Source organism: Denticeps clupeoides, chromosome 11 (assembly GCF_900700375.1).
Source record: "Denticeps clupeoides chromosome 11, fDenClu1.1, whole genome shotgun sequence".
Classification (NCBI taxonomy): Eukaryota; Metazoa; Chordata; class Actinopteri; order Clupeiformes; family Denticipitidae; genus Denticeps; species Denticeps clupeoides.
In genome coordinates, this window is record NC_041717.1 from 8,434,381 (window position 1) to 8,447,808 (window position 13,428).

At 42.4% G+C, this 13,428-nt stretch overlaps 1 protein-coding gene across 2 annotated transcripts in view; it reads left to right on the forward strand.

The window, feature by feature from the left end:
- The window catches only part of zdhhc8b (zDHHC palmitoyltransferase 8b), a 51,220-nt gene that overhangs the window by 30,034 nt on the left and 7,758 nt on the right, over positions 1-13,428 (forward strand). For both annotated transcript variants that reach the window (XM_028995838.1, XM_028995837.1), the window contains exons 2-3: positions 11,505-11,626; positions 12,599-12,756. In XM_028995838.1, the coding sequence (XP_028851671.1) occupies positions 11,505-11,626; positions 12,599-12,756 (280 nt within the window). The remainder of the gene's footprint in view (positions 1-11,504; positions 11,627-12,598; positions 12,757-13,428) is intronic.

Sequence of the window (13,428 nt, forward strand, 5' to 3'; positions counted from 1 at the left end):
CACTGGAAAGTCATGTTTCAACCATTGTGTGCCCACAGAAACTCAAGACTGCTCAAAGACACAGTTCACAGTAGTCATTTGCACCGATTATCCATAACATCATGACTAAGTGACATGAATGGTCACCTACTTGAACATTGTTGCTGACAAAGTATTCCTCTTCATGGACTCATACTACAGGGTGGGCCATTTATATGGATACACCTTGACAATCCAACACAATGGGCAGCACATTGAACACATTTTATAAGTGGTCGGAAACTTGTAAATAACTCATGAAAGAATAAAGTTACGTTAAATCCAAGCACACCATTGTTTTTCTTCTGAAATTACCAATAAATTTGATGTCACATGACTCTCTTCCTATTGAAAAAAACAAAAGTTGGATCCAAGATGGCCAACTTCAAAATGGCCACTATGGTCACCACACATCTTGAAAAGTTTGCCCCCTCACATATACTAATGTGCCGCAAACAGGACATTAGTATATGTATATATCACCAACCATTCCCATTTTATTAAGGTGTATCCATATAAATGGCCCACCCTGTACTGATGACCTGGTATGAATAACATATGACACCAGTTTACATTACATTTATGGCATTTACCAGACCCCCTCATCCAGAGCAACTGCTAATCAGTAGTTAGAATGGTAGGACACAATGGTAGTAAGTGGGATTTTTAACCTGGGTCTTCTGGTTCATAGGCAAGCGTGTTACCCACTAGGCTACTGGCACCCAAACTCTACTCAGGGTTGTAGGTGTTTCTCACCATGGCCTGTGGTGGGTGGGTTGCATATGCAAATGGTATTTATATTTTCTCAAGGCTTGTTTTATTCATGTCCACCTGGCTGCGATCATTAAAGCGGGGGTTTAATGTGAGGATCGGCCGCGCTTCTGTCAACAACTGCATCAACAGACTCGTAATTACCATTCACTAGAGAGCTATAGTTCTCGCTTCTGCTGGAGCAGGAAGTGAGTACATAACTGTGTTATGTGAAAATCAGTATTAAACACACAAAAGCAAATTAAGTTTTAACATTTTAACACAATCGGACAGAAGGGAGTCTAATCCTTAATCTTACACTAGTGTATTGTGCGATTAGTCCACAAATTTGTGCATTTCAACTTAGGTTGAAGTAGCTACTTAAATAAACAGCCTCCAACAGTGTTATGATCATGTCGAACTGGATCGTGTCGCCCCCAAAGTCTCCTTTGTTCAAGGCTAAACAAATCCAGCTCTGCTCTCCTCATAAAAAATCCTTCTAAGGCAGGAAGTCTTTCCTACAGCCCTGTGGTGAACCCTTTAACATCAGCCCTGTCCTATTTGGGGTAAGGTGACCAGGGTTTTACAAGGGAATCATATCATTTCAACACATTATATTTGCCGCCTTCTGGCATGCCCATTATTTTATTAGTTCAATCTTGAATATATATATGAACAGTTGAAAATAATAATTCTGAAATGTGTGATAATAAATATGCTTTCTTTGAATTTGGCTGAAGCACATACATGAAGCACATACATGAATAATGTTACATTGGGGATCATTATTAAAAAATAAAATAAACTAAAACCATTCAAACTTTTCTGAAAGTACATGGCCTTGTTGAACCCTTCCAAATGTATCTCACTGGTTCTGTGCACAAAATGTTCTCTTATTAGCCTTGAGCACAAGTAATGTGCCGTGCCTATCAGCACTAGACCTTTAACACTGTGGTACCTGAGCTTTGCATGAACCCTCTGTTCGGAGCAGCTGGAAAGCATCAGAACAGGACGGGGCCAACTCCTCTGGTCTCGATCCAATCCTTGCAGCAGCACAGCAGAACACCCAGAAACATTTAACGAACGGGGCTGATGCACATTGTTGTAGTCTGGCAGAAAATGTTCAAATACAACTATTACAAGTACAATGCGCAAGTGTAGCATGTACTGAGACTAGCGGGAACATCGGTGTGTCCTCCGCCATGCGCTGGGTCCAGACCTTCGTTCTGAAGGTAAAAGCTGTAGGTAAAAGGAAGACGCTCATCTAGACTCTTCTCTGTCTTGGCCCCTCGGTGGTGGAATGAACTTCCCCTTGAGGTTAGAACAGCTCAAGACCTTCCTCTTTAGAGAATATTTAGATTATCTTATAACCTTCTTATTGTCTGACTTGTGTATAGAAACTACAACAGAGTGAATAAAAAGATTGTATTCATAGTTGGGGGTCCTAGTGAACCAGAACTGATCACTTAATTGATGGTAACATGGAAGCACGTTGTATATTGCCCTGGATAAGGGCGTCTGCCAAATGCCATAAAATGTAAATGTAAATGTTCTTTCTGTTTTTGAGAATTATTGCAATGTTGCATAATCATGGCTCATTCTTCTAAATGTTCCTGATTACACCACTTTAATGTTTCTAAATACACTTTACACATTGAAAGTTAGAAAGGATTTAGCCAAATACACATTCGCCTATGTGCCAACTAGTCAGAATTTGGACCGTTTTAATTGCTTCTTTAATCAGTGTAACTGTTTCCAGCTCGGCTAAAATCATTACAAACCGGTTTTCTAATAATCAATGAAGCTTTTAAATAGATAGAATCCCAATGGATCTCAAGACTAATTGGTGCCGATAATGGCTTTCTTTAAATGTATGCAGATATTCTGTTTTTTTACAGCATAGGCAGTAGTGTTAAGTGTTCTCTGATGTTATCAAAACGGTTCAGGACATGTTTTAATAATGTTTTGTAATAAACTTACTGAACAATTTCATTTCCCACAGCCTGTAATCTATCTGATGATCTCTTCATTAAGGCAAGGGAAACTGAAGGCGAAAGAAAAGGCATGGAATAGTCGACCAGCACTGTTCATAATCACAAGCAACTGGAGGTGTGAACCTTCACTGGCCTCACGATTCAATTACGATTATCAATTCTTTGATATCGATGTGTCACAATGCATCCCATACATTTTCTACATTGTAACATAATGACAATGTCACCGTTCACCTTGTAACAGTTGTATATATTGGTAGTACGTCACTATGCTGTGAGCGGAGTTAGTCGTCTGCTCCGGTCCTGATGCAGAGAGAGTGATGGGAACCCCAGCAGCGGAGTGATATTCTCTTTCTTCCCGGCGGGCCTCCTGTCTCTCTCTTTCTCACACCCCTCTTGGACTAACCAATCATTTGCCAGCCCTCCATACCCAGTATATACTCCGGTGAGTGTAGCAGCATGATGGCTAGATGATCGTTTTATAATCCAGAGTTAAAGCAAAATATCTCAAAGGAAGCCATTTCACTGGCAACTGAATAGTTATGGATCCTTGGCCACATTGCGCCCTTCCAATCCGGAAGAATGAAAGGGTGAATCATTTTTATCATGGATCCATAACAAGTCCCGTTGCCAGTGAAAGATAACCGTGACCTGGACGACTGAGAACCTTCACAGATATTAAAGCAAAATACAAAAAAAAAATTGGCATGTATAAGTAGGTGATTTTGTGTTTTTGTACTGCATTTATTGACCACCTGCCAGCTTTTCCCTGTTGTTCCCTAGTTATCCTGCTGGCATCCATGGCACAGTCAGTTGTGGAATCAATGCCTGTTTAATCAGTCTGTGGAACGCGCTCCCTTACTGTTGCGTGCGCTAAACAACAAGTCTTTGCCAGTTTGTCTTGGTGGAAACATTGTGGGGGAAGTCCAGGTTTATGTTACAGTGATTTTTTTTTTTTTTTTTTCCTGTCTTTTTGACACTGACTGACATATTTGCCAGGCTCATGTAACACTGAGACTGCTCACCAGCAGTCAAACAAACATGAATACAAGCCTACACCCTTGTTTTACCACCCTAAAATAGTTTCCAAGTTCAGAGCAATCGCGCTAAAGCCCCGGGTTTCTGCAGGAAGTGGCATGAAAATAGCTGCAGAATGACTTGCAGATGCCCTTGTGAGATAAAAGTCCTGATTTATCCTGGCTCACATTGGGCAGTGGTGGCACTCAAAATCTCAGACCGGCCTTCTCAAGGTCAGGGGAGGATGGCTGCATTATTCAGTCCAACCTGGCATCTTCAGTAGCCTAGCAACTGTTTATCCTGGATGAGGCATGGCGATCAAGACAGGCAACAACCCCCTTGGTGGAAGGAGATAGGGGAAAAACTAGAGTTGCACACAAGCTTCAAGATTTGATAATGATGCAGAGGTATGGACACAGACTGATTTATTCAATGATTGTACATAATCAATCAAAATATAGCTTATTTTAAAATCCATACAATTAAGTAGATGATAAATTAGTGTAATATAGGCAACATTATATATGCTCAAAATTAACCACTTTCTAAAGCAATGAAAAATAATTTTAAGCTCAATTTATCAATATTACCATTTTACACAGATGCTTTCCCACTCTGGGCCTCTGTGATTTGTACAGATACAGAACTGAAATAAAATTGAAAATTTCACTTGAAATATGAAACATATAGCTCATATGTGTCCACATAATAATACAAAACTGCAAAAGTAATTTATTTTAGTGCATTTAAGATGGAATGCAAATTTGTTATTGGATGTATGTGGAAGTCATAAGTGCAGGCAGATCTCAAAATCCCAATGGTCACCCCAATTAATTGGTTGATTACTCATTAGCCATAGTAGTATGGTCTGATAATCCACACTAATATCGGTGTCCTGGGACAGCTCTATTAATAAAAATCTAAATGTCTGACCTTCTACAGTCGGTAGAATAAACCAGAATGGTTTGCTGGTGAGGCCCAAGCATTTTGAGTTTAAAATTGAACTTAATCCGATTGGCCCATTGCTCCAGACTCCACACAGTTCTTTGCTCTTAGGGAGATTAGAGTGCAAGGGCAGCAGTGGTTTGGGATTCCCATTTATATGAATTAATACACTCCTGAACAAAATCCTAAGACCGTATTTGCATCTCACGCCAGTGGACTGTCTTGCACCCTTGTTAAGACGCTCGTGCCCTTGTATGGTGCTGCAGCATTAATGATGTCCGACTCAGTCCCAGGGTGCTCTTCTCCCGCCTGATGAGGTCCTCACTGATATGGCCCCCTGGCACCCGGTGGGATGTCTGAGCTCGCCAGGGTTCCAGTGCCCGCAGATTGCAGCAATGTTTGAGGCCTACTGTGTTGATAATGGTGGTGCATCACTGTTTAGCAGCCACGGTGTGAGCAAGAACAACAGATGTGTCACGGTCTCTTCGTTCGTTTCTCAGCTGTTCAAGCCCTGTGGCCATTTCACTGCAAGAATGAGGTCTTTGGAAGTTTAAACGGATATACCCGACAACATCTTCCCCAGCTGGGATGCTGCTCTCTTGACTTGAAAAAGTGTTCTCTATTTCCCCTTCCATCCCTGCTTCCTCCCTCAGCCGGGGTTTCTGATCCCCCTTAGACCCAACCTGCCTCAGAGTGGCTTTAGAAGAAGTTTCTCTTTCTCTTGCTCAGCGAAAGGTAGAAAGAAAAGGCTATGCTGGGTTCTGAAAACATCATGCACCGAGAAGAGCAAGACCAACGAGAAAGCAATGCTGTGCACTTCTGGCTGTTCTAATGTGACTAGCCTCCTGAGATTAGTTACGCCACGTGTAGCACCATTAAAAATGCTAAGATGTATCGACCAAATTGTCCCTTTGCACCATTAACGTTGGGAGCTTGTGCTCATCACCAGAGGTCCACAAGAGGAGAATCCATGGCAGGGACGTTCTTCTGCATTTTAGCTGTCATGGCCTCATGTATGGCGGCGGGAGCTCTTGTGCTGCCCAGAATGACGGTTAAGCTGCACTCTCCAGAGTGACAACTCTCCATGCCAGTTAAACCCAATTACTGGAATAATTTAAGCGTAATGAATAATCCCTGCAGAGAGGATGCAGCATGAAGTGCTGGCACTGGCTGGGATTTGGTGCTGTTGTGTTCCGGTGAAATAGGAATAAAAAGACACATTCGTATGTGAAGTTATACATGGCAGAAACGAGCTCAGTGCGGATTAAGAATTAATTACTGCTTTCTAAATAAGTATTTTTGGCACGCTCGTTCCTATACTGAATTATGATTATTTGATGATGGAAGTATTGCCGACATTGTTCTGATTTTGGAGAGCTCCCTTCAGCTTTCCTTCTACCTTCTAAAGAAGGAAGTTTTTGCGGCAAAATCATACGCGTCTAAAATTAGAGAGCTGAGATTTATGTAGTCAAATGACTTTCCATCAGTTCTGATCTTTATCAAGGCCGGCGCATGGTCTACCAGATGACTGTTTAACCACCTCAGTCCTGCATTTTATTGCTATAAGCCATGCTGGCCTCTAAATCGAACCCTGAAAGCAGTAAAAGAAACGTTCGTGTTCCATATTATTAAATGTTTCTAAAGTAAGCGCATGTTCACTTCATTGTGACCTTTCATTTCATTTGTAAATGTAATTTTTTGCATGCTCCACTGCCATATTTGAAGAAGATCTATTTTGTCTTGAGTCCAGTACACATATGTTGCTATCTGATTTCCTTGCCGCTGTGTACAGCGTTCTGCTAAATTACGCCATGTTGGTGTCTTTGGAAAGGTTCCAGCTGGAGATGAGATGAACACAGATTCATGCATTTTAAATGAACCCTGTGGTGTAAATGTCTGCCTTGAAGGCCTCTCTGTAAATCTTCACATTATTGAACCCAGTAGTGAGGATGCAATAGTGTAGTATAAATAGAAAACAATCAGTCATTTATGCACCAGATAAAGAAAACTGTAGGGTGTTAACTGTAATTCACCATTCAGAAGCAGTAACATCTTTAATGGTCCGTTTTTTAGCATAGGATTCATTTATTTAGCTTTTTTGGGATACTTCAGCATATGCTTCTGTACCACTAGCACCAGCCATGCTGGGAGATTCGGTGCATTAACTATGCTGTCTGCCTGAAATCCATTCTCATTCAACCCCGGTCCATTCCAGAAATCTTGTTACGTACATGTAATGCTCATGTGAAAACTCGCATTCATGTCGATGATATCAAAATCACTCATTTCGTTCAGTCTTAATAAATATATAAACCTGTTGAATGAGTGCCGTTCATTGAATGTATTCATGCACAACACTGTATTGCCACTGTTTTTGACAGCTTTCCGGTGATGTACTGACCCCAGTGTGATAAAAGAATCCATGTAGCCTAATGCAAAATTTTGCATCTTTTAATGGATTGAGAAAGAATTAATGAGTTAATAGTGTTTTTTTTGCTCTGGGTGACCGGACACTTTATTGGCAAAACAAGAAAACTGCTTATTAGTTATCTGTGTTTACCCTTGCTTAGTGTTGGTTAATTATTTCTGTCATAATAATCAGAGTTTGCACACTACCTCTTCATTCTAGTTGAACCTGTGGGCTTGACATTACACTGGAGGACGAGCCCCAGGCTTGGTGCATAGGGCCAATGTGAAAACGGTGCAGACAAAAGAGACAACGGCAGTTCAATTCTCTTGCATTTCCACCATGTTTGTCCTGAACATTAACGGCTGTGGCACTGGGACGTCTCCCCGACTCACCGTCCAACTATGTACTGAATGAGTCCTCATGTGCATATTGCAGCTCGTACGCTCTGTTATTGAAGTGAAGAAGTGAAGTTTTGAAGTGAAGTGATTGTCACATGTGATACACAGCACAGCACACGGTGCACACAGTGAAATTTGTCCTCTGCGTTTAACCCATCACCGTGAGTGAGCAGTGGGCAGCCATGACAGGCGCCCAGGGAGCAGTGTGTGGGGACAGTGCTTTGCTCAGTGGCACCTCAGTGGTACCTTGGCGGATCGGATCGGGATTCGAACCGGCAACCTTCTGATTTACGGGGCCGCTTCCTTAACCACTAGGCCACCACTGAACGTGGCACAGGAGAGCGGGATGGGGGCCATTATGTTGTGAAGGGTCTGCTTTGGCAACACAAATCTTGAGGTCTTCCACTGGCTCTGTCCAACCAATTGGACCCGAAGATTAAAATGCTACAACTCGACGTGGAAATGCAGCTGGCGCTTTAAAATAAGTTGTTATGACAACAGGCTTAGAGGCTACTCAAGGCTGTAGGGTGGCGGTACAATGTACGTTACACTCTCTCGGCTCATCTCCACTGCAGCCATGCTTTCTGACTGCGCTTCCTTGTACACTTTTAGTTCTACATCTTTGCTCCAGGAACAGAGAGAAATCCACTTAACATCGAATTTCCTTTTGACCGTCGGTGCCAGCGTCCTACGTGTTTGTTTGGTAATCTTTGACATTTATCAAATTCAGCGTCCCGCCCGACAGGCCATTTTCTCAGCGGCGCAGCTTATTGTGCATCGAAACACCACCACCGTCAGGAGGCGGGTTAACCTTTCCTCTGCATTCTTTGTTGTGCTCCTGCTGAAATTGCATTGTTGCACCGCAGGCTCGAGTTGATCGCTGCTCCTTTAAAGCACTGCAGAGATGGGGGAAAAAAGGAATTATGAAGCACACAATGTCTAATGACGGCACACTTCCGTATGTTCTTTCTCATGCTTTCAACAAACACACTGATGGATTCCTGAGAATGATAAATTCAGTATTTATTTAGTAATTATGCCGTGACCGTTGTATCTGGCAGAATTCTTATTTATGCAGGAAATTGGTCTTGAAGGAGGAATCCAGTTAAAGTGTGTTAAAGTAAATGAGTGAAATTAACACAGCTGCATTTTATTTACTTACTGTGGGGGTTTTGCATTAGTATTTTAATTTTTTTTTAAATGCATTGATTGGTGGCCCTAGATAAAATTGTGAGCACAGTACGTAGTAAACTGTGCCGAAGCTGGCCCAGCTGCCGGTCTGTGTGTGTCTGGCCTCCTCACCGGGCCATTAGTATCCTCTGCTGACCACAGGCTGCTCTCTGAATTATTGAACACGGCACAGGAGAGAGTTCCCCAAAGAGTAAACCAGGCAAGAGAGAGGGATGGAGGTCATTATGCTGTGAAGACTCTGCTTTGGTAATGCAATTGCATTTTTTGTCAGACACTGTATGTATTTTATTTCTTTTCTTTTTTATCATTATTGATTCTGGTAAGTTGGCTTTGGGACCACAAAGGTATGTGTGAATTTGTAAATCCTATTAAGTTGAATTGCGTTATATGTCTGTGTCAGAGAGGGGTAAAAGGCATTTTTACAGCCCAGTATCCTCACATGAGTCTGTGTGAGCCTCCCGGCGCAGCGTGAAACCACCTGCCACAAGCCTGCCTGCAGCACCATCACAGCTCAGTCAGATTGCGTTGTGGCAATCACACTTCATTTTCTCCGTTTTTGTTGGGCCTATCGCATTTCCTCTGCATCCGTGCGTGCTCTGACGCAACAGAGGGCTCAGGCCCGCTGTGTGCCATGTGTAGGACATGAGTAGAGGAGGCATTGTTGTCCAGTGAGCTGCTCAGGGTGCTGCTCAGGGTTCGACCTAATACTTGTGATGGAGTATGGGACGCTGCCAGCTCTGTCTTACCCCATTATTTTAATTGTATATCTTCCCAGTAAGGCAGAGTAATTGCTGGTTAAACCACTCAAGTGTCATTGTATTTGTTGCTATGCTGTCTGCAGTATAGTTAGCTCCCTGAGGCTTGGGGAGAATGTGGCTGCAACACACACACACACACACACACACACACACACACACACACACACACATTACATCCAAGCTTCAAATGGGCTGTCACATTTCCCTGGGCTTGCCACCAAGTGTGCCTAAAGATTGCTGGGACCGTCTCCAGCCGTCCCACGATCCTGAACTGGATAGGCATGCTGGGAAAGTGGCTGTGTCGGTAAATCACGTCTGATTCCAGTCACTTTGCAAGCAGCTAACCAGAGGAGCTTTTTTTTTTTTTTTAATGCAACACAGAAGTAATTCCCCCCGAAATAATCAATATTGAGAAACCCATTATCAGTGCTGCATTGTTGAGCCCCCAAGGTGCGGATATTTTCTACTCCTAGCACCGTGACCACCTTACAGCAGCAAATTCTGAATTTTTAATCTATTTATACAGAAGATGAAAGAAATAAAAAGGATGGGAGAGGCAGTTTTATCATGCTTCTACTGAGCAGGTTAATAATAAAAGGTGAGATAATATATTCCTATAGTCAATCTCCTATTTTATTCTGGTTTCGTGTGTTGAGTGATGTCAGTTTTGGGTTGAGACATTTTATATTATAAATAAATAATACGTTCTAAATATATTATTTATATTATATCTGTTGTAACTGTGTGTGGTGGATTGGGCTCGGTTAAAATGTTCTGACGTCATGATTTCTTGTGTGGAGAAGAACAAAGAAAGAACTGGTGTTTGTTTTAGTTTTGGAACTTTATTCAGTTTATCAAGACATTCTGAAATTCCATTTATTCAGGAAACACTTATTATGGAAGCTGAAAATGTTACAATGAAAGAATGCATTTCATAAAACCCCTGTGTATGAATTGTTTGTTTGTTTCAACTTGTCAAAGGCAACCACTGTGCAAATTGAGGGTAAAAAAAAAAAGCTAGCACCTGTGGTTCTATTTGGTTTCATTATTTTATACAGTTTTGTTTTTGTTACCCCCCACCCCCCACCTGCTGGTCACCAAGTATAGAGCTGCCATTTGCCTTTATACCACAGCCTACATGAGATCAGATCTCATGTGAGGCTGATCATATATCATATGCTGCTGTTATTATTATTGTTGTTGTTAATATAATTCATGAGTCTGGTAAGCTTATCTAATTATATCTTGCATTGAGTCCCTTCCCCGGCAGGGCTGCCTGCCGTTCCCTTTTACTATGGAATTCAAAATGTTGAATCAAATCAGATTTTCTCAGATGAGTGTACAAATCTGGGATTGGAGGGGTTGCTGAAGGCCATACACTTTTGTCAGTTACATTTATTAGATTATGTGTTGGATTACAGAATTCAATGCTTTTCAGATCCGGGACCATATGGAGATTGGAATAATTCTGTAACGACAGGGTTTTCTTCTCCATCTGGAATTTTAAATAAATGCATAATGGAACCTTCATAATACATTTTGTGTGTAGTTTAATGCCTTGGTTCTCAATCTGTGGTGTTCCAGCTCCCTCTTGTGCTACACAAGTGTTAATATTCACATTATTACTAATATCCTATAAACAAGTTAATATCCTCACTTGCTGTGCATTTCAGGAATTAAGTCTCATTCAATAATAAATTGGTCAAATGAATTGTACATTCTGAGGGGCAGTGGTGGCCTAGCGGTTAAGGAAGCGACCCCGTAATCAGAAGGTTGCCGGTTCGAATCCTGATCTGCCACTGAGCAAAGCACCGTCCCCACAAACTGCTCCCCGGGCGCCTGTCATGGCTGCCCACTGCTCACTCAGGAAGATGGGTTAAATGCGGAGGGCAAATTTCATTGCGTGCACCATGTGCTGTGCTGCTGTGTATCACAAGTGACAATCACCTCACTATAATTGAGGTGGTGCTCATTGTTTAAAGTTTTAGAGCTGCTTATATTTCTTTTGTCTCTGTATCTCCAGGTGCCCGTGGTTGACCAAGGCCATCTCCCCTGCTGTGCCCCTGTACAATGGCATCGTTTTCCTCTTCGTCCTGGCCAACTTCAGCATGGCCACCTTCATGGACCCTTGTGTATTTCCCAGAGGTTGGTGCTCTCAGCTCTGTGTGTGTGTGTGTGTGTGAGATAAAGAGAGAAAGAGAGAGAATGAGAAAGAATGTGGTTGATCTACGGCCTTCAATTGTCTCTGCATTTTTGCTTCGTTGCTGTTCCTCGGCCCCCTTGCTGTGAGGGAGTTTTAATTCATGGGGCCTGCACTCGGGTGACTAAAGAACTCGTGGCAGGAACCCAGCACGTGTCTAAAGGAGAATTATGGCTGCGCAGCCATCTCAGAAGACAGCCCTTCAGATTGGATTGTTTATAGCAGGACCGCAACATGTGCGCTGATCCGCCCGCCCTCTCATGGGTCATGGGCTGTGGGTCAAGTTCAACAAGAGTCAGGTTCAAATCGCAAGCTAGCTACTCTGTCCGGGGTTGAGCAGCTCCTTCCTGCCTGAGCTGAGCCTCTCAGCCTGCCGAGGGGAGGGTAGAGTTAACGGCGGCCAGAGATGTAGAACAGATGGAGGCCGGTGTCGGCTACACATGGTGCTTCAGTGTGGGGAGAGGTGGCTGTAAGTGAAAAGCCTTTTCTGTTGGCCGGCTGCTGTTCTGTTTTTAGTATCCGTTTTGGCAGAGCGGGGATTTATCTTTTCCTGAAGTAAGGGTATTTTGTTACTACCCAGACATTATGTTAGTGTATATTGAGCCAATATTACATTCAGATTCACTTACTGTTCAAATAATACACAGTAAAAGACATGACATCTGACAAGAAATATCCTGAAGCTTAAGATTATCATTTGTCTTTCTAGTACTACATCTATATTAATATTTGTCATAGGGAATATGTTTTACAATTCGGGCTAGTAGGTACATTACAGTGTTCTTCTGATAAAGTGTATCTTTACACTTTTTATTTAAAATGCATTTTTAATGTCCATTTAAATAGTGCAACAAAGCTCTCTTAGTGCTCTTATTTGTACTAGTGTACAAATAAGCCCCGCCTTTCTGTTGTGACAGCCAATGAAGACGAGGACAAGGACGACGACTTCCGGGCACCGCTCTACAAGAACGTGGAGATCAAGGGCATCCAGGTCCGGATGAAGTGGTGTGCCACCTGTCACTTCTACCGCCCCCCACGCTGCTCACACTGCAGCGTGTGTGACAACTGTGTGGAGGTGAGAAAGGACCGCAACAGCTCTGGTTACTCGGTGTTTACACCACGTGGGCCACTTGCTGTTACTGATGTTCATGTTCATGGTTTGTAAATATTTTACACTTTAATCAGGGGACAAGATATATTACGAAATATGTCTGCATAAAACAAACAGAACAAGTCACATCTTGATTATGTGTATGATGAGCACAACAATTGCATTTTCCGTCTTTATAATGATGTCAAACTGGTTCACAGGTCATATATATGCTATTTACACACATGGCTCGTATCCAGAGTGCCTTGCTCAGGGACACAATGGCAGTAAGTGGGGTTTGAACCTCGGACTTTGGTGTGTTACCCCCTAGGCCACTACCACCATATTAAAACCAAAATATTCTTGCAGCAGTGCTCAAAGAAAATCCGTCATTAAACAAGCACCACTCAAAAAAAAAACAAGACACAGCTACCCGCCAGGCTAGCAATGAATTTATCGCGATTTAATTCTTACAACCCTAAAACCCCGCAAACTACACCTCACACGGTTACTGTGTGCATTTGAATAAATTTGCATGTGGTTGCATCTGCATTTCCAGTCTCTGCGCTCCTGGAAAGGGGAGTCTGAGGCCCTCGGCAGCCGTGTGAAAATAAATGTGAAAATAATGAAAATGTGCAGCCAAAAAGATGGATGATG